The sequence below is a fragment of the Hippocampus guttulatus genome, chromosome 1, assembly GCF_054856545.1.
Source record: "Hippocampus guttulatus isolate MCC_2025c chromosome 1, RoL_Hgut_1.0, whole genome shotgun sequence".
Taxonomy (NCBI): domain Eukaryota; kingdom Metazoa; phylum Chordata; class Actinopteri; order Syngnathiformes; family Syngnathidae; genus Hippocampus; species Hippocampus guttulatus.
The window spans coordinates 12,733,045-12,752,186 of NC_141261.1; the positions used below are offsets into that span (position 1 = coordinate 12,733,045).

General features: G+C 43.8%; 2 protein-coding genes across 7 annotated transcripts; one reads left to right on the forward strand and one right to left on the reverse strand.

Moving 5' to 3' along the window:
* The first annotated feature begins 16 nt into the window (after nucleotides 1–16).
* On the forward strand, nucleotides 17–8,560 carry LOC147210423 (uncharacterized). Of its 6 annotated transcripts, none has more exons than XM_086110338.1 (15): nucleotides 17–124; nucleotides 516–694; nucleotides 1,075–1,159; nucleotides 1,230–1,303; nucleotides 1,397–1,456; nucleotides 2,576–2,683; nucleotides 2,902–2,958; nucleotides 3,057–3,187; nucleotides 3,490–3,544; nucleotides 3,668–3,760; nucleotides 3,837–3,971; nucleotides 4,578–4,679; nucleotides 6,055–6,216; nucleotides 6,327–6,422; nucleotides 7,757–8,560. In XM_086110338.1, the coding sequence occupies exons 2-15, from the start codon at nucleotides 602–604 to the stop codon at nucleotides 7,802–7,804; spliced, it is 1,299 nt and encodes a 432-aa protein (XP_085966464.1). In that variant the 5' UTR covers nucleotides 17–124; nucleotides 516–601; the 3' UTR covers nucleotides 7,805–8,560. The 6 variants fall into 6 exon arrangements, with proteins under 6 accessions (XP_085966464.1, XP_085966469.1, XP_085966466.1 ...); XM_086110339.1 differs by having other exon boundaries at nucleotides 45–113; XM_086110343.1 differs by lacking the exons at nucleotides 6,055–6,216; nucleotides 7,757–8,560 and adding an exon at nucleotides 4,741–4,867 and having other exon boundaries at nucleotides 6,327–7,445.
* On the reverse strand, nucleotides 6,881–17,978 carry LOC147210424 (outer dynein arm-docking complex subunit 1-like). Its single transcript, XM_086110346.1, has 14 exons — nucleotides 17,886–17,978; nucleotides 14,691–14,760; nucleotides 14,277–14,376; nucleotides 13,760–14,135; nucleotides 13,575–13,688; nucleotides 13,378–13,445; nucleotides 12,004–12,173; nucleotides 11,536–11,649; nucleotides 11,372–11,454; nucleotides 11,107–11,275; nucleotides 9,744–9,922; nucleotides 9,526–9,629; nucleotides 8,102–8,184; nucleotides 6,881–8,005 (listed from the first exon to the last, which is right to left on the reverse strand). Exons 2-13 carry the CDS (start codon nucleotides 14,728–14,730, stop codon nucleotides 8,106–8,108), a joined length of 1,596 nt encoding a protein of 531 aa, XP_085966472.1. The 5' UTR covers nucleotides 14,731–14,760; nucleotides 17,886–17,978; the 3' UTR covers nucleotides 6,881–8,005; nucleotides 8,102–8,105.
* Between the last annotated feature and the right edge of the window lie 1,164 nt (nucleotides 17,979–19,142).

The window sequence follows — 19,142 nt, forward strand, 5'->3', positions numbered from 1 at the left end:
CGTCATGTGACCTTGTCGTAATGTGACGAAGTGAGGCGAAAATGCCCGAGTGCGCCATTTCGACGTCTGGGGTTTTATGAGCAGTTGGTGTCGTCCCGAGCGCTTTTCAATCGGTATATACACGGTAATGTTTTTTTTTAAACTTTATTCGCAGTTACTTGATGTGATTCCCCAAATTATTTCTTATGTAATAGCATAGTGTATTCTACTACGGAGCCCCTAAGGGGACATGGAAGGAAAAAAAAACCAACTTTGCGAGATCTCGCAAAGTTGTAAGTTGTTTTTTTTCCTTCCATGTCCCCTTAGGGGCTCATTTGTTTTGACCAAGCGTGTAGTTTAAGCATAAAGCACGAAGTTAATCAACCTGACAATAGTACAAATTTTCTGACAGGACAAGCGGTGTCGAAAATGGAAGGATTTATAAATATTGTAAAATATGACAACATCCCAAGCAAACCTCACAATTCTCAGGATTCACAAAATGCAACAGATTTACTTTTTCTGTGGTTATTCAGGAACACAACGCAAATCCCTAAAGTAACGCCGAGACTCGAGGAAGAAACCGACTTGGCAGGCACAGGAGTACTTTGGCGACGTCAACATGAGTCCACTTGTCCGGATCATCGTGGTGGGTGCAGGTTGTCGAGGGGAGATCTACTCCCGCTATTCCATCATCCACCCTGATCGTGTGAAGGTTCGCCAAGTGACAAACTTTTTTTTTTTTTTTTTTAAATCCAGAGCTGCGTCTGCGGTAACGAATGTAGCAACAAATCAGTAACAAAGACGATAGAGAGCACCAAACAGTATAACTAAAATCATAATTTGGGTCATGCTGAGTCAAATGCCAACGAATACAAGTGAGTTTTGAGACGGGTTTTAAAGATTGGCAGTGAGGAGGCTTCATCAGCTGTCATCTGCCAACGGGCAAGAAAAATAAATCTATTGTGTCCGCTTTTGTGAAACTGTTTATTGCCTCCAATTTCATGACATCAGAGAGATCAATAAGATAACAAGCCGTGCCGGAGCCTGCAGTAAAAGTTGAAAGCTATGAGCAGTATCACGACATTATTACAGGTTGTCGGAGTAGCTGATCCCAGGAAGTTTGCCCGCACAAAGTTCCAACAACTGTACAACATTGCAGAGGAGAACCTGTATGAAGGTGAGCATGAAACACCTTGAAATTTTGACAGCGATGTGCCTCGTTCCATTTTCAATTCTGCCTTTCCTAGACTGGCGCATTTTAGCCGAAAGAGAGAAGTGTGCCGACGCCATTTTAATTTGCACTCCGGACGTCCTTCATAAGGTCAATATTTAATACTAATAGCATCTGTATTGCTTTGTCTCCCCACACCCTTGTTGTTGGCCTGTATCTTTTTTGTATGTTTGTGTGTCCCAGGAGCCCGCAGTGGCGTTTGCGAAGAAGGGCTACCATGTTCTTTTGGAGAAACCAATGGCCGTGAGTTATAGCATGGCTAGTAAAAAATAACACGTCACGTGTATGACAAATCGATGCCTGCCATTGCCTCGAACTGTCCGTTTTTATAGCGCATCACAAAACGAGAAAAAAGAGAAAAATAGTATCAGCCATGCATGGCCTTTAGATCTTGTTCGTGAAACGCAGAAGGTGGGTGCATCATAAAAATTTGCCATCCTGCCATTCGTCACTCGACAGAAGTCCGTCATTGTCCCCAAATTCTTCACTGTGACCCTTAACAGGAAATGTGCTGGAATGGAAAATCACACGGTTACACATTAAATAAATGGCTCAACTCAATGTTAACAGAGAAGACGATAAACTTCAGTTGAAACAGTGCTGTACATAAATAAAAATCTAACATAAGATAATTGAACTTGACAGTTTGAAACAATCTGAGCTCGCACTTGAGACTTCGACACGTCCAAGTACCAACGCTCAGGTCAGTCGACCAGCGGAGACACCGGGCAGGGGTAGTTCAGAGAGGTAAGGCGGGATGTGACCTTTTCGACATTTGAAAAAAAATAACAGAGTCTCTCAATGAATGAGCCCTAAAATGCCAGGATGTAAGGAAGGAAGTCATGGATTTACAGTTGTGGAAGAAAAGTCTTCATAGTTCGCCATGTGCCCAAGGTTAAAAAATGGATTTAGCGACTCCACCAATTTGACAAATTCAGTTTAAAATCACTGTTCGATTTAAAGCCGAAGTTTGAGACCTTTGGGGTCCAATGGTTGGGCATTGACATGGGCCAGTGGGAGCAAACACCATCACATTGGTTTGCTTTTCATGAAAGTCTTAAAATGTTCAAGGAAGCAGTTCCAAGGAAAAGATAAGATAAGAAAACCTTTATTTGTCCCACACTGGGGAAAGGTGCCTCCCTTCGTGGCATGTAAACATCCGACTCTCATCAGCATCATAGAACTCAGAAATAACACGTTCAGATAGCATGTACACATTACCAGTTGAATTACTGCTGTATATGAAATATAAATTGTACATTAGGAAGTCCGGTGGTCCCGCTGCCTCCTATTGCGCAATCGCGACTACTTTCATCTTGCTGAAATGAAAACACATTCCTCTTCACCTCTCTGTGACTTCAGACGACGGCGAAAGACTGCATAGAGATTGTGGCGGCGTGCTCGAAGACCGGCGTGATGCTGTGCGTGGGTCATGTTCTACGATACAATCCCTACATCTGTAAGATAAAGGTGATCTGAATTTTGCAACTTCCCTCTCTTAACTCATTCACTCCCAAAGACGTTTTTAAACGTCTTTTCAGACTTCGTCCAGAATTGGCTGGTACTGAATGAGTTAAAAGCTTTCCCAACTGCATCTGGGTATTTTTGTCGCCTTGAAAGTAGATCCTAATATCCCCAAAATACCTTTATGTCTTTCAAAAAATGCCAATGAAGTTTTGTTTTACCAGGAGTTGATTGACAGCGGTGTCATTGGTGATGTGATCCACATCCAGCACTTGGAGCCAGTAAGCAGGAATAAAGTTACACTTAGCCAAAATTTGTGATGATATATTTTTGTACACACATGCACATGCGCAAACACAAGATCCACCTCTTTCTTCAGGTTGGCTTTTTTCATTTTGCTCACTCCTACGTTCGGGGAAACTGGAGGAATGAAGCGGAGAGCTCGTTCTCTCTTCTGGCCAAATCGTGCCACGACATTGACCTGATCCATCACTGGGCCGGAACACGCAGGTAAAACTTTGCGACCGAAGTCCGTTTGCCAGCATCTGTAGCCCGCAACAGAAAGTCTCCGGTTTCAGTCTAGCAACGAGTACCACAAGGCTCCGTACTTGGCACCCCCCTGTTTAGAATTCTCGGTCAGATTATCCGTACTTATCTTTTATTCCTATACTGACGACACCTGGTTCTATGTCAGCATTTCAACTAATTCACACCAAGCAGTTCAGTATCGCTCATCATGTTACGGTTTGGACACAAAGACATTTGTTTGCCACCCAAAAAGGAAGGCATGACATCGCGGCTTGTTCTTGCAGGTGTTTGAAAGTGACGTCATTTGGTTTTGTCAGCCACTTCAGTCCAGAGAACAAGGTATTCTTGTACTTTTTTTTTAATGTGCAGCACTTGTTGTTTTGAGGAGCTTCAACTCAAGGAATGTTTGGATGCTATTTGATAATTATTTCTGGACTGTACGCGTGAGACATGTCGCATTAGCCGGCAGGGGCTGGTGATCGCTGCCTGGACTGTTCTGTCGAGGACACCTGTCCTTACTCCGCAAGCAAGATCTACCTGGACAGGGTGAAACAGGTGATCATTGTAGCAAATGTTGTGGATTTTGCATGCTTGATGGTGCTTTATTTGTTGTTGTTGTCCCCCCCCTTAGGACCCCGTTGGCTGGCCGCTGTCCGCCTTATGCCCTGACACTTTGCCAGACATCGAGACTGTATCTGAGGCTCTGAGGACTGGACCATACGGCCGATGCGTCTATGAGTGCGACAACGATGTCTGCAGTAACCAGGTTCAAAAACCTTGAATTTGAAATGCTGATATTCAAAACTTGAAAATACCTTGAGAGATGAGTCGTCGTTGACAATTCAAAGACATTTTCTACTTTTACAAGAGGGCAAAAACTGGATATGAGCCCTTTATGGTGCCAGTGGTCTCAACTCAATTCACTTCATTTTTGCTGAAAAACACATCACAGTTCAAAAAATGAAAAATCCAATTTGATCATAATTGAAAAAACAGAAAACGCTCCTTTCTCTGATCATCCATTTTGTGTTCGTTGAACACAAGTCGGAAAACAAACTAGGAGCGTAATTTGTTTCCCTCAGGCTTGTTTTCCCTTGACATGGAAGATCTCCTTCTGCTGCTGCTACTTCTTTTTCCGCATCGCTGCAGCAGCCGACAAAGAGAAAAAGGTTCACCTGTAGAGTTGTACTGTATTTTCGGTTCATCTGCAAATGTCACCCAAAAGCCAAGTACCGTATCCCTTAAATTTTTGTGAGCCTGTTCTGCTATCATGCTGTGAGAGGAACGTTCAAGTACGGGACAGCCGTTGAAAATCTAAAGGCTTCTTCTTGCCCTGATGATTATTGTCATTTTGTTGTTGTTTCTCTTGCAGATTGTTAACATGGAGTTTGAAGGTGGCCTGACCGCAGCCTTTTCTATGGTGGCTTTCACCGAAGATATTTGCAAACGAAAAACAACTATCTACGGCAGCAAGGTACAAAAAAGAAACTCAATTGTGACCGACATCCAATCTAATGCGTATCACTTAAAATTAGGGATGGGACTCACATCTTCAAGATTCTCCTTGCGGCTCCCTGCTCTGGAGGATGCCTCAAAAAGATTTTGCACCTCTGTCAAAGGGTCGTTTGGCCACATCCTGCAAAAACTGCGTCTAGACCAGAGGTGGGCAAACTACGACCCGCGGGCCGAATCCGGCCCCTTGGTCTTTTTAATCCGGCCCGCCGAAGGTTGGTCCACAATTAAGGTTCGATGTGAATGATTGCATTCATTTCAATTGGACTTGTATTGACAGGCATTTCACCGCCAGGTGGCGCATTGATTTGAAGTTGCAGAACACGGGGGGGGGGATCTTTTCGACCACCTAGGACCTCTGTATCGCTCTACTTCTACTGGTCTGATCACAACCCATCTGCAGCAATGCACAGGCTAAAAGAGGGCATCAACAACACTGTTGTCATTTAGTATATTAATACAGTACTTTCATGCTTTTGTTCTGTTGTTGTTTGATATGGACTGTCAACAAATGCTTTTTTTTTTTTTAATGTACCATAGCTCATGCTGACCTGTCCCTTCTGTCAAATTTTAAAAGTCAATGCGGCCCCCGAGCCAAAAAGTTTGCCCACCCCTGGTCTAGACTGTCGCCACTTTCAAAACCGGAAAAGATCGAGTTACGGTTGATCAGCGTGGGGGATTTTGCGTAGAGAGCCCATTGCCTTGAAATAATTTCTCATGGCAGTTGAAAAGTTGGACCATGTCACTCTCAGTTGCAGTGCACAGCACTCCAGTTTTGAGGATTTGTGACTTTGTCCTATGTTGACGTCGCCGTTGTGGTCCTGACGGCGAGTCATTTGATCGAGTTTATAAATTCGATACACCGAATACACTGCTAGCGCAAACAGCTTTGGGAGGTTTGCTGACGCTTTGCCCCCCCCCCCCCCACTGAGTGTCGCGCACACGGCTGAGGTCTATTGGCTTGAACTTATCGATGCAACTGGATGGTTGAAGCGCTTTGGCAGGATGCAAACAACTTTTTGCACAATTTGTGCAGGAACCACGCCTTGAACAAGGCTTCCATCACATAGTTTTTTTCCCCAAATTTTTTTTTAAACACAATTTGCCTTTCTGTCAAAGCAGCACCGCCACTTGCTCTATTTTGTCAGGAATTCGGCGAGCTCTGATGTGTCCATCAGTATAATGCGTGGACCGGCAACGGGTGCACTGAAAAGCATTCTGCATTGCTTGAAGCGCAAACGTCGATCATCATAATGAAATTAATGTTAGCATAAGAGTCCCATCCCAAATTAAAATGCATTCGCCATGAAAATGACAATTCAACCCCAACTTTTCAGGGCGAGTTGTCATTTAAAAACGACGAGATCCGCGTGTTCGACTTTCTAACCCAGAAAGCCACCAATTATGTGGTGAGCGTGGATTGCCCCAAGAACTTTGACCTGTCTGGACACCATCAAGCTGATTACCGCTTGATCGAGTCGTTCATTTCTGCTGTGGCTGTGAGTCTTCTTTGATTCTCCCGAGTGTAATTTGCAGACTTTTTTTCTTTTGTCTCGGCAGAACCGACTCTCAAGCTCAAACAACTTAACTTTTGTCTTTGTGCCAACAGAACAATGACCCGTCACTCATCGCCTCTGGTCCCGAGGAGACACTGCGGAGCCACTTGCTGGTGTTTGAGGCGGAGCGATCACGACGAGAAAGCAGGGTGGTTCACTTTGACTACTCCGGGTGATTTTGGGGGAATAGAAATGAAATACCCAAGAATCATGTTTGCAGTGGGGCACGCTTGTCATACTTTGGAGCAGAGTATTTAATCTTATTCAGTTATGAATGCTGAATGTATTCAAATGTCACCTGGCTGTGACATGCAGCCTCATAGTAACACGATCAAAGCAACAATACTTGAAATACGACTATCGGATTGTACATGGACATACACACCAATCGCTTTTTGTTTCCACGCGTGCCTGTTTTTCATCATGTTCTTAAGAACTGTAAGCCTGTAAACCGTAAGAAGCCGTGTGCACCCTCTCGGGTCAAATTCTCAAACAGCTTCAGAGGAACGCTTCTCATTTTGTGAAATCCATTTGAGGTCCACTGCTGCCGGGCACTGGATAGTTTGAAAGAAAAACCTTGAAATCACTCATTTGATACTATTGTTACCCCCCCCCCCCCCCAAGTACCCAAGTTGCTCCATTCAATGTGTTTTCTCTTTTCGTTTAGACCAGTGTTCTTAACCTTTTCGGGGTACAAACCCTACCAGTTAATATTCACATTCACCAAACCCTTCATGAGTGAAAAATAAATATACAGTATATTTTTTACAAATTCAAGATGTTAAAAAAACGCATTTATTAAAAACAGAAAAAAGTAAATATAATTTCAGGAGATATGAATACTTTTTTTTTTTTATTATTGTACGACGTACTATCACGCCGGTCACATGTTGACTACTAAGCGAATTTAAAATTTCCCGCGGCACTGATTGGACAAGCAATGTCATGTGATCATCTGCAGCCGGTGATGGCCAAGCGGGCGTCTCCTAACTAATTAACATGATGAGTTTGAGTCTCACCCTGCATGGCAGAGGCTGCATCAAACCCCTGAGACCGACTCACCGAACCCCTGGGATTCGATCGAACCCAGGTTAAGAAACACTGGTTTGGACTAATATTCACCCTCCAAATCATTCAAAATGGCTTGACAATAAAAATATAACTGAAAATTATCCCGTTGCTCTTTTCCTTTAACTCTCAGGTCTTGTATCTTGCGCCTGCCCTCTAAATGCATGTCTACATTTGAACTAAAACGGATAAATTGGGTTCCGAGAAGAGCTACGCATGTCCATGTATTCATCACCATCAACTGTTTTTCTTCCGTTCCATTGCCTACCACTCTCCTTGAAGTTGAGACTGGAAGTGCTCGTGACACACTGAAAATGTGTTTATCGCAGATTGACGGTTTCATTTGAAAGTCCAGAGAGTCTTTTTTTCGCAGTCCACGTTTGATGTTTTGTGCTTTTTGACGGTCCATCGCCAGGAGCGCAACTTAGGAGGAGCAGTTCATCTGTGGGCCCATTCCGTGTAAAACACCGCATCGGATCCATATCGAAAGTGAACATGTGCGTGAAAGCTGCATTTGTCCCCATGGTAACATCTGCACATCAGGACCAGCCGCGTGATTGGCCATCATCCAAGTCTGACTGGCTAATGCAGAGCAGCTCACTGTTAGTGCATGTTCTATGCACAACACAGACACCTGGTCCTCGTGTCTTGTTTCTCTCCGACTCTGGAGACAAAACCCTGATTTTAATGATACCTCGAATGGAACGCAATTACAAATAACAGAAGCTTTCCTGTCACCGGTTGTCTCCACGTAACTCACCCACTTATGGGCTACTGTGGGAACCCATCCTCTCATTTGCTCCCTTGCTTGCCGAACGACTGCCTTTCCGGGGTTTGTCCTCACTGCAATAACATCATAAGATAAGAAAACCTTTATTAGTCTCGCAATGGAGAAATTCCCAAATCACAGCAGCAAAGTTATGAAAGGAAGAAGTAGAACAACAAAATATAGGAGCTGCTGGAAAGGCAGCCACTCTCGCGGCGCCATTTTGGTTTTACACTTTGGTTTAATCTTTTCACATGAAAACGATGAATGAACACATTTTTGATACGCATTTTAGACAACTGTACCGGAGCACCTAAAAGAAGTGAAAAGTACAAGATAGGAAAAGACTTGCATGTGTAACAGCCTCCACTCTTCTAGGGAGACTGTAGGAAATGTTTGTCTTTGGGTTACGGCCTCATTCCAAAATAAACACGCAGTACCACGTAACGATAACATTTGTGCAATCATTTGTTGATTCACCTTTTACAGCCTCAAGTCTTCATGAATATGATGTGTGTATTTTTGACAAGAATGTCCTTTTTATCGAAACATATTTGTAAGCTAATTTAACATGAATGAAGTAATCTGCCAAATTGCACGGGTTGGGTCAGCTGGTGCAAAAATTTAACCCCTTACTTGCTCCAACTCGCTCGGATTCTTTTCTCATGTAACGTCTTAACAGGTGAGGCAAGGTAACCTTTATCAAATATTTGAAACTTGGCGGCACATACTGTACCTCACGGTCAAAAGCTTCCAACATGTTAATCAATCACTGCTTTTGCAACGTATGACGGCCGCAATGTCTTCGGTAATGTTCAGCTTGATGACTCCGTGACTGCCTTCCACCAGACTCGTTTTTATTTAATCTGAAAATGGCCAACTGATTCAGCCGTCACGTTACTTCGCAGGAATTATGCTCACTGGCTGCTTTTCTCTCCTGAGGGGTCGGAAAAGTTGTTCGACACAGCGATCTATTCGCTACAACGGCAAGATTGACTCCTATTGTAAGCTCCTCTCTGTTTGCTGCCATGCGCTCGTGGAAGCAATGCATGTCAGTGTACGTCGGAAGCCGGTAAAAAAAAAAAAAAAAATCCTGACGAATACATTTGAAGGAATTAATTAGTGATTCATCACCCAGCCCTCCATTCAACCATTCGGGTTACCATATTTGTACATGGTCACGTCATACTGAGTGGCCAGGCCATTTCCTACGTCACAATAAGTTCCATTTATGTTTTTTTGGTTCGTGGTTTCAATTCTGGCGTTCGAGGCGCAATTTAAATTCTAATTATCGGTATACTACTTTTTGGTGTTTTCCACTCTGAAAGTTTCACTGTAGTTGCTTCTCAACGATTACATTGATGTGGTCTGAGTGTCACGTCCGGTAGTGATTTAATGAAGTCATGAATAAGACCTACTCGGGTGGCGGGGTTGAAGCTGCGGTGGACAGGTTGACTGCAGGCGTGTTCCCCTTCCCTCGAAATTGATCCGCTATGGAACCAAAGCCATCGCTAGCGAGGTCCTGATGGTGAGAAAAACACAGTCATGTTGAGCACCGTTGGAGTCTACTGGCTTAAAGTAACAAGAAATGGAAAGTTTGTGAAAAGTGGTCACGTCGAATGACAAGCGCACATACACACTGTGTTAAGCTCTCCTGGAAGAGAATGATGGACTGCAGATTTAGGAGGCCGTTGACTTTTTCCTCCACCAGCTTCAAGCAGGCCGTCATGTGCTCATCCAGGGCTCTGTCACTAGAGCTCAATGTGCTGGACATGTCCATACTTTGATAGCTGATGTCAAGTAACGTTTGGACACCTGGAAAACAACAACATGGGTGTAATTAACTGATGGGTCATGTACTTGGAAGATGTAGAAAGAAACAGGTGGCAAAGGAAAGCATTGTTGCATAGATTTCTCCAGTTATCTGTCCATCCATTTTCTATGCTACTTATGCCCACGAGGGTAACGGGTGAGGTGGACTTTTAATTTTTAATTTGGTGCCCTGAGATAGAATTGCCTTGATTTTCCTAGTGTTTCACAATACAAGAAATCACTTGGCCGTTTTTTGTCATGGGATGCAAGGGGGGGGAAGAAGCAAATGCACTTCAGACTCCCACCACTAGATGGCGGTGGCAAACTTTTATCACACCTGACCATCAATTCACATTGGTTTCCTTTCGCTGGAAGGACAATACCTGTTGGTGGTGGTAATGCAGCATTAAGCTTGTCAGGCGTACGCGGGAAGAGTTGTTACGATTGTATTATTGTTGATGCTCGGTTGTTTTTTTGTTAATTCTATGTTAAATGTTCTGTAAAACGCTTTGTTACAGCTCCAGCGGTTGTAAAAGCACCATATACAGTGATCGCTCGCTATTTCGCGGTTCGTTTATCGCGGCTTCGGTGCATCGCGGATTTTTTCAAACATTAAAATCATTAAAAAAAAAAGTTTTTTTTTTTTTTTTAAGTCCGCAAAAATCTGTGTCTCAGTGTTGTTTACGATGCGTGCTAGTGTGTGCGCATTCTGCTCAAGCGGAAGGTCCACGTGGGGCACGTGTGTGTGCGCGCATGCACGCATGGGCGTGCAGGTGAGTGTTTGTGTGTTGCTGAGAGAAAGAGAGAGACAGACAGACACAGAGAGAGAGAGAGAGAGAGAGGTTTATAAGAACAAAAGCAGGTCTCTCCATCCTTAATTGTCTAAACAACCCTAATTGACTAATCATAAACTCTGCTGCACGCCAGGGATCGCTGGCCTGTGTGTGTGTGTGTGTGTGTGTGTGTGTTAGTGCGCCCTGCACAAGCGCCCACGTGGGGCCATTTTTTTTAGATATATACTGTATATGTTAATTGGTCTCTACTTCGCGGATTTTCGTTTATCGCGGGTGGTTTTGGTCCCCATTAACCGCGATAAACGAGGGATTGCTGTACATAAAGATTTTTGTTATTATTTTTTTTTATACAGCGTACAACATACCACTGGATTTTCAGCTGCTGTGCTGTACCTTTTTTAAGGCTGTTGACAATATTTTCCAAGAAGTCAATTCGCTTTTCGTAGCCGCTTAGCTGCTCCTCAGTAGTCTCTTGCTTGGTGGTAATGGCCGCCTGGAGAGCTTGGCGGTCCTGACCCTGCTGTTTCTGCTCGGCAACAAAGAGCTCGCTCTCCTTGTAAAGCTTTGGGTGGGGACAAAGCAAGCGTCACATTAAGTCCAATGACAACCGAACTGGACGTTTCCAATGACCTAGTTTGGAATATGAGCGGTACGAAACCTGAGCGATCTGCTGTTTCATGTCCTCCACTTCCCAGTGCTGATAGTTGACAAAGCTCAGTAACGAATAGTTCTCCTCCTCCACTGATGAAAAAGAAAACGGCAAATTACTTTCAAGGAAAATCACTCCTGTGATTCTTGACCATTGCTGAATTTTGACCCTACTTCCTAAGAAGTTTTCCACCAGTGTGTCAAGGTCATTCTCTCCCGTCTCAATAAGGATTTTCCTGATGGTATCTTCCAGATGGGCCAACTTCTGTAGCTGATCCAGAAGATCCGCTGTGGACAATGTTAAGGGGATTCAATTTTTTTGGTAAATGTTAATGAGGGACTTTTTTTTTTTTTTTGCTAGAAATAATGAAGCGTGTCCAAATCTGGTCCCTGAGGGCCCCTGTCCCGCATGTTTTAGATGTCTCCCTCCTCCAACACACCTGATTCAATGATCAGGAATGTTATCGGGCTTGCTTATGAGCTGATCATTTGAATCAGGTGTGTCGGAGGAGGGAGAGATGTGAAACAGGCAGGACAGCGCCGCTCGAGGACTGGAGCTGGACATGTCTGCGTTAGACAAACATGTGCATGTTTATTCTAAGCTATCGATCCATCCATCCTTCTCATTGAGTAAAAGTTCACCTTTCTCTCGGTCGGAGCCTTCGTCGCCGGCATTCTTGACATTGACCATCGCCTCCAGGTTGCAGTGCGTGGCGATTTCATGCTCCAGGTTGGTTGTTGTTTGAGTGTACTGAGCTTCGAACTGAGCCTTTTGCTCCTTCAGCTTCTTCTGCTTGATCTGGATTGCAACGCTAAATGTCGAACACAGTACAGTGAGTGAACAGTTCAACACTTGCACGTCGAAGGATAAAAATTAAGGATTTCCTTTCCATCCATTCGTTGGGTCGCAGGTGAGCGAGCTTTTCTCAACTGGCTTCGGGTGATAGGACGTGTACACCTTGGCCGGGTGGCCAGTGTAGACTCGAGGTGTTTGCAAATTGGTTAAGAGAACACCAAGTGCAGGTTTTCAATCAAAGTATCTGTAGTTCCTACATGTGTCCACTTGAGGGCGCACCGACGCAGCATTTTATTCATATGAAAATGAACTTATACTGTCCAAGTATTTGAGGACAGTGGATTTTACAGAGTGCCTCTCAACAGCATGAGTTCAAAAGAGGTTGGACTGGTGGAACCCTTTTATGTTTTGTCCATTCCCTGCGATAACTGCACTCCTCTTTCTGAATAGTTCCCAGTTTCGTTTGTATGGGGTGATGAGTCAGATAAGGATGTCAAGAGTTTCAGATGGATGTGTACATTTATGTCACTTTGAAATGATTTCAGTCTCATAACACGTTTTTTTTAAATAAAAAGCGACCTGTTTTTGGACTGTGGGAGGGAGAAAATCCACATGAGACCAGAGAGAGCATGCCAACTCTACACACTCAGGGTAGTGATGGGCAAGTGAAGCTTCATGAAGCACCTGTGGTAGTTTTTGACTCCTCTAGATGGCACTCATGGCAGTGAGAATTTTAATACATTTCCATTGCACTAACCTTTTTACCAAGAGCACCATCTGGAGGATTCAAAAAATATCACAAGTGCTTCGTTTTCCCATCACTACTCCAGGGACTCCTGCTTCCTCCCACATTCAGCAAACGCACATTTTAGGTAAGTTGAAGACTCTAAAATTGCCTAAATTGTTGAATTGTGAATGCTTGATTGTCTACATGTGAATTGGGGTTGACTGGTGACCAGTCCATGGTGTACCTCACCTCTCGCCCAAACTCAGTTGGGATTGGCTCGAGGGACACGTATAGGGGTGGAAGCATGGGTCGACACACATAGTACATAAACTGTCATCATGATCATTTTTATCGCGAGTCAAGAATAGTTCCTTCACTTACGATTGCAAGAAAACAAAATGCAGATCAACTTACGTACACTCACATAATGGCTCAAGTGGTTAAAAATGGTTAAAGGCAAAACAAATGGAATGAGATGTAAAGGAGCATTCACCTGGCGTTGTTGGCTTTCGTACACATTGCACTCAAGTCCGAAATTTCCTTGCGGATGGCTTGCAACTCCTGTAGAAGACAACATGGGCAACATCAAACACACATTCCTGCTGTTGCAAGCTCGAGCAATGGAGGTGCAAGTGCAGTGCAAAATGTATTTCTCAGAAACATTTCAACAGGAGCATTCACGGGGCTGACCTTTTTCAGTTGAAGCTGTATTTGCAGGAATTCGTTCTTTTCCATCTCCAGCATATCGAGTTCCTTCTTTAACTGCCCATTCCTAATCATCAGCTCATTGAAGCATATGTGACCCTTTAAAAAAATAATAAAAATCATGACTACTTTTAGCTTTGAATGATGGATGTGAGGCCTGAAGCACGAACCTTGTACAGTTTGTCCTCTTTCGACAAGATATCTTTTATGGAAGTGTCTTCACATTTCGTATTATGCGGCGCGGTCCCCCCTCTCTGTGCGACCAACTTCCTCTCCCATTCCAAAATCTGGGAAGCAAGCAAAAGATGATGGGTTGGCATGACACTGCGCAACTGTTTTAGCACGACCATTCTAACCTGCTTTTTAAAAGACACCAGATTAGTTTTGTTTGCTAGTAGCTCCTCCTCTATACTCTCCTCGCTGGACAAAAGGGTATCGAGATCTTGCACAGCGTTGACTTCTTTCTTTTGGTTAGAACTACTCTGAGCGATGGTGAGGATGTGTAAAAGTTCGTCATGTTCAGTCTGGAGCCTCTGGATCTCTCTGCTGCTCAGACAAGGATAAAAGCAAATACACTCGCACTTCAAGCCAACAGAGCAATGAGAATTTATGTTTCGGTATGGCATGGACATGAATAAGGAATTAAGGATTGATACAAAAAAAAATACAAAAAAGTAACCCACTTGCCTGTCTTTCAGAAGGAGGCTTTGAATTTTGTCATCGTATGCCTGTTTGTCCTTTACAGCTTGACGAAATTGTAGCTTTAATTTGTGCAGGTCATTTTCAGCTGCAATTAAAAACAAGAATGCAATTTCATCCTAATCCCATTGTTTCGCATGAGACAGTGAGGGCAAAAATGTCCTGCATTACAGATACCATTTACAATAACGTACCTGTAAATTATCAGGCCCCAAAACATGTTTGCAATATGTAAAAGTCAACAGTCAAGCCATCGTCAAGCCTATTTTCTGAGGTTGTAGGATGACTTTAAACAATCATGCATTGTTGTTGTTGGTCCAGTGTCACAGCACAGGGTTGTTTTGGATCTGGCAGCTTGTTTCTAACCGATAAGAACCACAAACTGTGCGTGATGTCACTTACGATTTTCCTCCTGTGATCGACCTCGGGCAGACCGTTTCATGTTTCATGAGAGTGAGAGCACACCTCCAGTCTAAGAAACAACACAGCGGTTGGCGTGATTAAAGTACTTTTTAAAAATGTTTTGCATGACTTAAGCTTATCTTTTGTCGGGGCAGCAAATAAAGTTGACCATATTTCAATACAACGGGGCAAAGCTAAATTATACATAGAAAAGGAAATTCAAGAACTCTCTTCTCCGTCATGAACAAAATCCTCCGGCCACCAAACTCTCTCCCCCTCCACCTGTACTCCACAGCAACCTGCAACTCCATAATGGAACACTTCAATCACAAAATCCTTAAGATCCATCACCAACTCCATCAAAACCTGCCTGCTCCCCCCCCATCTGAACCTTCTTCTCCTTGTCATCTCTTCTCCAGTTTTGTTCCACCAACGACTGCTGAATTATCCAACCTCATACTCAAATCCAAGCCCACCACTTGCCAGCTTGATCCCCTCCCTTCATCCCTTGTTAAATCCTGCCTTCCTTCTGTGCTTCCTCTCATATCTGCTATTATCCACTCCTCACTCTCTTCTGGTATTGTCCCATCACTCCTCAAAACTGCTGCTATCATCCCCACACTGAAAAAACATGGCTCTGACCCCAACAACTTTGATAACCTCCGCCCCATCTCCAACCTTCCATTTATCTCGAAAATCCTTGAAAAAACTGTTGCTGCTCAACTCCACTCCCACCTGTCCCTTCACTCTCTCTATGAACCCTTTCAGTCCGGTTTCCGCCCCCGCCACAGCACAGAGACTGCCCTAATCCGTATTGTGAATGATCTCCTCATAGCATCTGATTCCGGTTTAGTATCCATCCTCATCCTCTTAGACTTGAGCGCTGCCTTTGACACAATCTCTCACCCTATCCTCCTCAATAGACTCTCCTCCATTGGTCTCTCCCACACTCCCCTCAGTTGGTTCCACTCCTACCTCACTGGCCGCACTCAGTTTGTCCAGCTCAAATCCTTCACCTCAAAGCCCTCCCCAGTCACCACAGGTGTACCACAGGGATCTGTCCTAGGTCCCCTTCTCTTCATCATCTACCTCCTGCCTCTTGGCCATATCCTCCGCAAATTTAATATCCACTTTCACTGCTTTGCTGATGACACCCAGCTCTACCTCTCCTGCAAGCCAAACTCCATACTCCCACCCCCCTCCCTCACCTCTTGCCTCTCCGAACTCAAAACATGGTTCACAACAAACTTTCTTAAATTAAATACTAATAAAACGGAAGTCCTCCTTCTTGGCACCAAATCCACTTTATCCAAAGTAAACAGTTTTTCCTTCAACATTGACAGCTCCCTAGTGTCCCCCTCCCCCCAGGTTAAGAGTCTGGGTGTCATCCTGGATAGCATGCTCACCTTCCACTCGCATATCAACACCATCACCCGCACTGCTTATTTCCACCTCCGCAATATTACCAGACTTCGCCCTTCCCTCACCCCCCGCACCACTGCTATTCTTGTCCACAGTCTTGTCACATCCCGCCTTGATTACTGCAACGCTCTCCTCTTCGGCCTACCTCAAAAGTCCCTTCATAAAATCCAGCTGGTCCAAAACGCCTCTGCTCGCATCATCACAAAAACATCTTCCCAGCAGCACATCACCCCCGTTCTCCAACAGCTTCACTGGCTCCCTGTTCAACATCGCATCAATTACAAACTGCTTCTATATACATATATGGCCATCCACAACCTGGCCCCTCCTTACCTATCCGACCTTCTCCAGGTGCATATCCCCTCTCGCTCCCTCAGATCCTCGTCCTCCCTCCGCCTGTCAGTGCCCCCTGCCCGACTGAGCACCATGGGAGCCAGAGCCTTCAGTCACGCTGCTCCAAAGCTCTGGAACAACCTACCTCCGGACCTCCAAAACTGCACACCTCTTTCCACTTTCAAGTCCCGTCTAAAAACACACCTGTTCAGGATTGCCTACAACACATAGCTCTTCCATTTCCTATGTTTTTATGATTTTATGATTTTATGTCCTGTTTTTATATAATATCTCGTTTACTAATTTTTACATTGTATTTTCTTATTGTCTGTACAGTGTCCTTGGGTGGCATGAAAGGCGCTTTTAAATAAAATGCATTATTATTATTATTAAGAATATCCCCCCCCAAAAAAACACCTTATCCCCAAAAATAGTACTCTTTAGTTGCACATTTGCACGAAATTCATTCATCTAATGTGACTAGAATATGCGACTACATTGATGGAACATTTTCATGTCATTATTTTAGTGTGACTAACTGTAGATAGAAATTGGATGCATCCATCTATTTTGTATACCGCATATCTTCATGAGGGCAATGAGTGAGTTTGAGCTGGTGCTAGGCGACTTCGGGTGGGAGGCAGTGTACCGACTGGATCAAAATTCACACTCACATTCACATCCACGGGCAATTTAAAGTAATCAATAAACCAAACAACGGATCTAAAAAATGATACATTTCAAACTCAAACTATCAGTTTTCCCATTCAATGTGCACCGAGACTATCGACCAGCACATCCAAGTTGTGATTATGTGACGCTTGCTTCATTCAGTGTGCAAGAAGAGGTGAGAGTCGCGGCAGGCAACCCATGACAACACCCCTGCCCACAAAGCTCTAAGCTTCTGACAGTTCCTGGCCAAGAAGGCCATCACTGTGCAAGTGCAATCTCAGACTCAACCAACCTGGCTCCTTATTTTTTTTCTTTTTCCCAAGATCAATGGAGTTATCCAGGGAACAACATGGCCCTGACGACGAAACAGCAGAGAATCCCGGAAGAGTCCTTCCAGGAGTTCATGAAGGCTTAGCAGAGAAGGCTTGGAAAATGTTTTGGACTCCAGGAGAATTAATTCTTTGTAGGGGAATTTGTTTTGTGACAACAGTCCTGCAACGTTTTACACAGACTTTGCAAGCAACTCAATCAATATACTTCCCAGTTTTCCTTAACTGTCATCATATCACTATCATATGTAGACTATATTTATTCTTTACTATATACCAATAATCATAATCTACAGTTTTAATTGCATTTAGATTAGATTAAAACATTTGTTTAATCGGTTCTCTGTGTTATCTATCTATCTATATCTTTCTTTATCATCAACATATAATTTCAAGTTTTGTTTAATTTTTAAAAATTGGGGATAGAGTTAGGTAAAACCTGAGAATGCTGCTTTGTCTCCCCCTGCAGGTTAGCTGAGGTTGCTAGCTCACGTAGCATCACGTCCAACAGCCCACCGAGTACACGTCCGCCGAGTCATTGTAGTGACGTCAAGCTAACGTAAAATTAACGGGGGTCGGCTTCATTCAAAAACAAACAAAGAACAAAAACATTTCCAGTTACTAGTTAACGTTTGGGTCGCAAAGGCGGGTTGTGTTCTTGTTAGCTCACGGTGTACGTCGACGGTATGTGAATGTTGATCATGACCGCGGTCGTCATGGCCAAGCTCGGTAGCTGGTCCTGTTGTGACGTCACGAGCCAGCTGTGTGCACACTTCCGCGTTTATTACACAGCGTGAAGCACTGTGATACAGAGCACGGGGTGGATGACATCATTGTTCACTTTCTTGAATTTACTGCCCAGTAATAAAAGGATTTCCTTCTTCTTTGCTCTCTATCTATCTATCTATAGTATGTCTTTCTTTTCTGTTTTCTCTCTTCTTCCTCCTCTTACCACCTACCAACCAACCAGCATTCCCACCTCGTGCTATACTTTTCTTACAAAGAGGCACTTCAATTACTTGGCAAGAGACAAATTGATATTGTGAATCACTCAGAGGTGTTCTCCACAATAACATTCCGGTACTGATCAACAGAACAGCTCGAGAAAGGCGGAACATTCGTACAATACTTCGAGCTGATTGGGCGATGCCGCAATTTGCGCACTTCTCCCTAGTTTTTTTTTTGACCAATCACGACAACGGATGAAAATGTCCACGCGTTGAGCAAATAGGAATATCAAACTCTTCTCAAATTCAGTAAGTAAAGAAACACAAACATCTTTATCAGCTAAAATGCTCAAAGTGCCCCTTGCTCCTCTTGTAAAAATGAAATTGGGGAAACCTGCGAGAGCAGAATTAATTGCAGCGTCCATGCGTTGGTCCACCGGTCTCGCCACGTTTGGTTTGTTTGCTTACCCCCAGACTCTGCACTTGTTTTTTTTGTCACATCTGCATATCACACCCCCAAACACATCACGCCTACAAACTTTTCTTTTTTCTGACTCATAGTGCACAGTCTTTTATGAACCACACATTTGAAATAGACAATTGATGATAGAATATGCCTGATATAAAACCTGGAGGATACCGTTAAAATAGGATCCTTTTCAGAACAGGCTCCACAGGTCTAGAGTGGCAAGAAGGGTGTGTAGGGCAATGCTGTCATGACTGAATCACTGCAAACTTTGACCTGATGC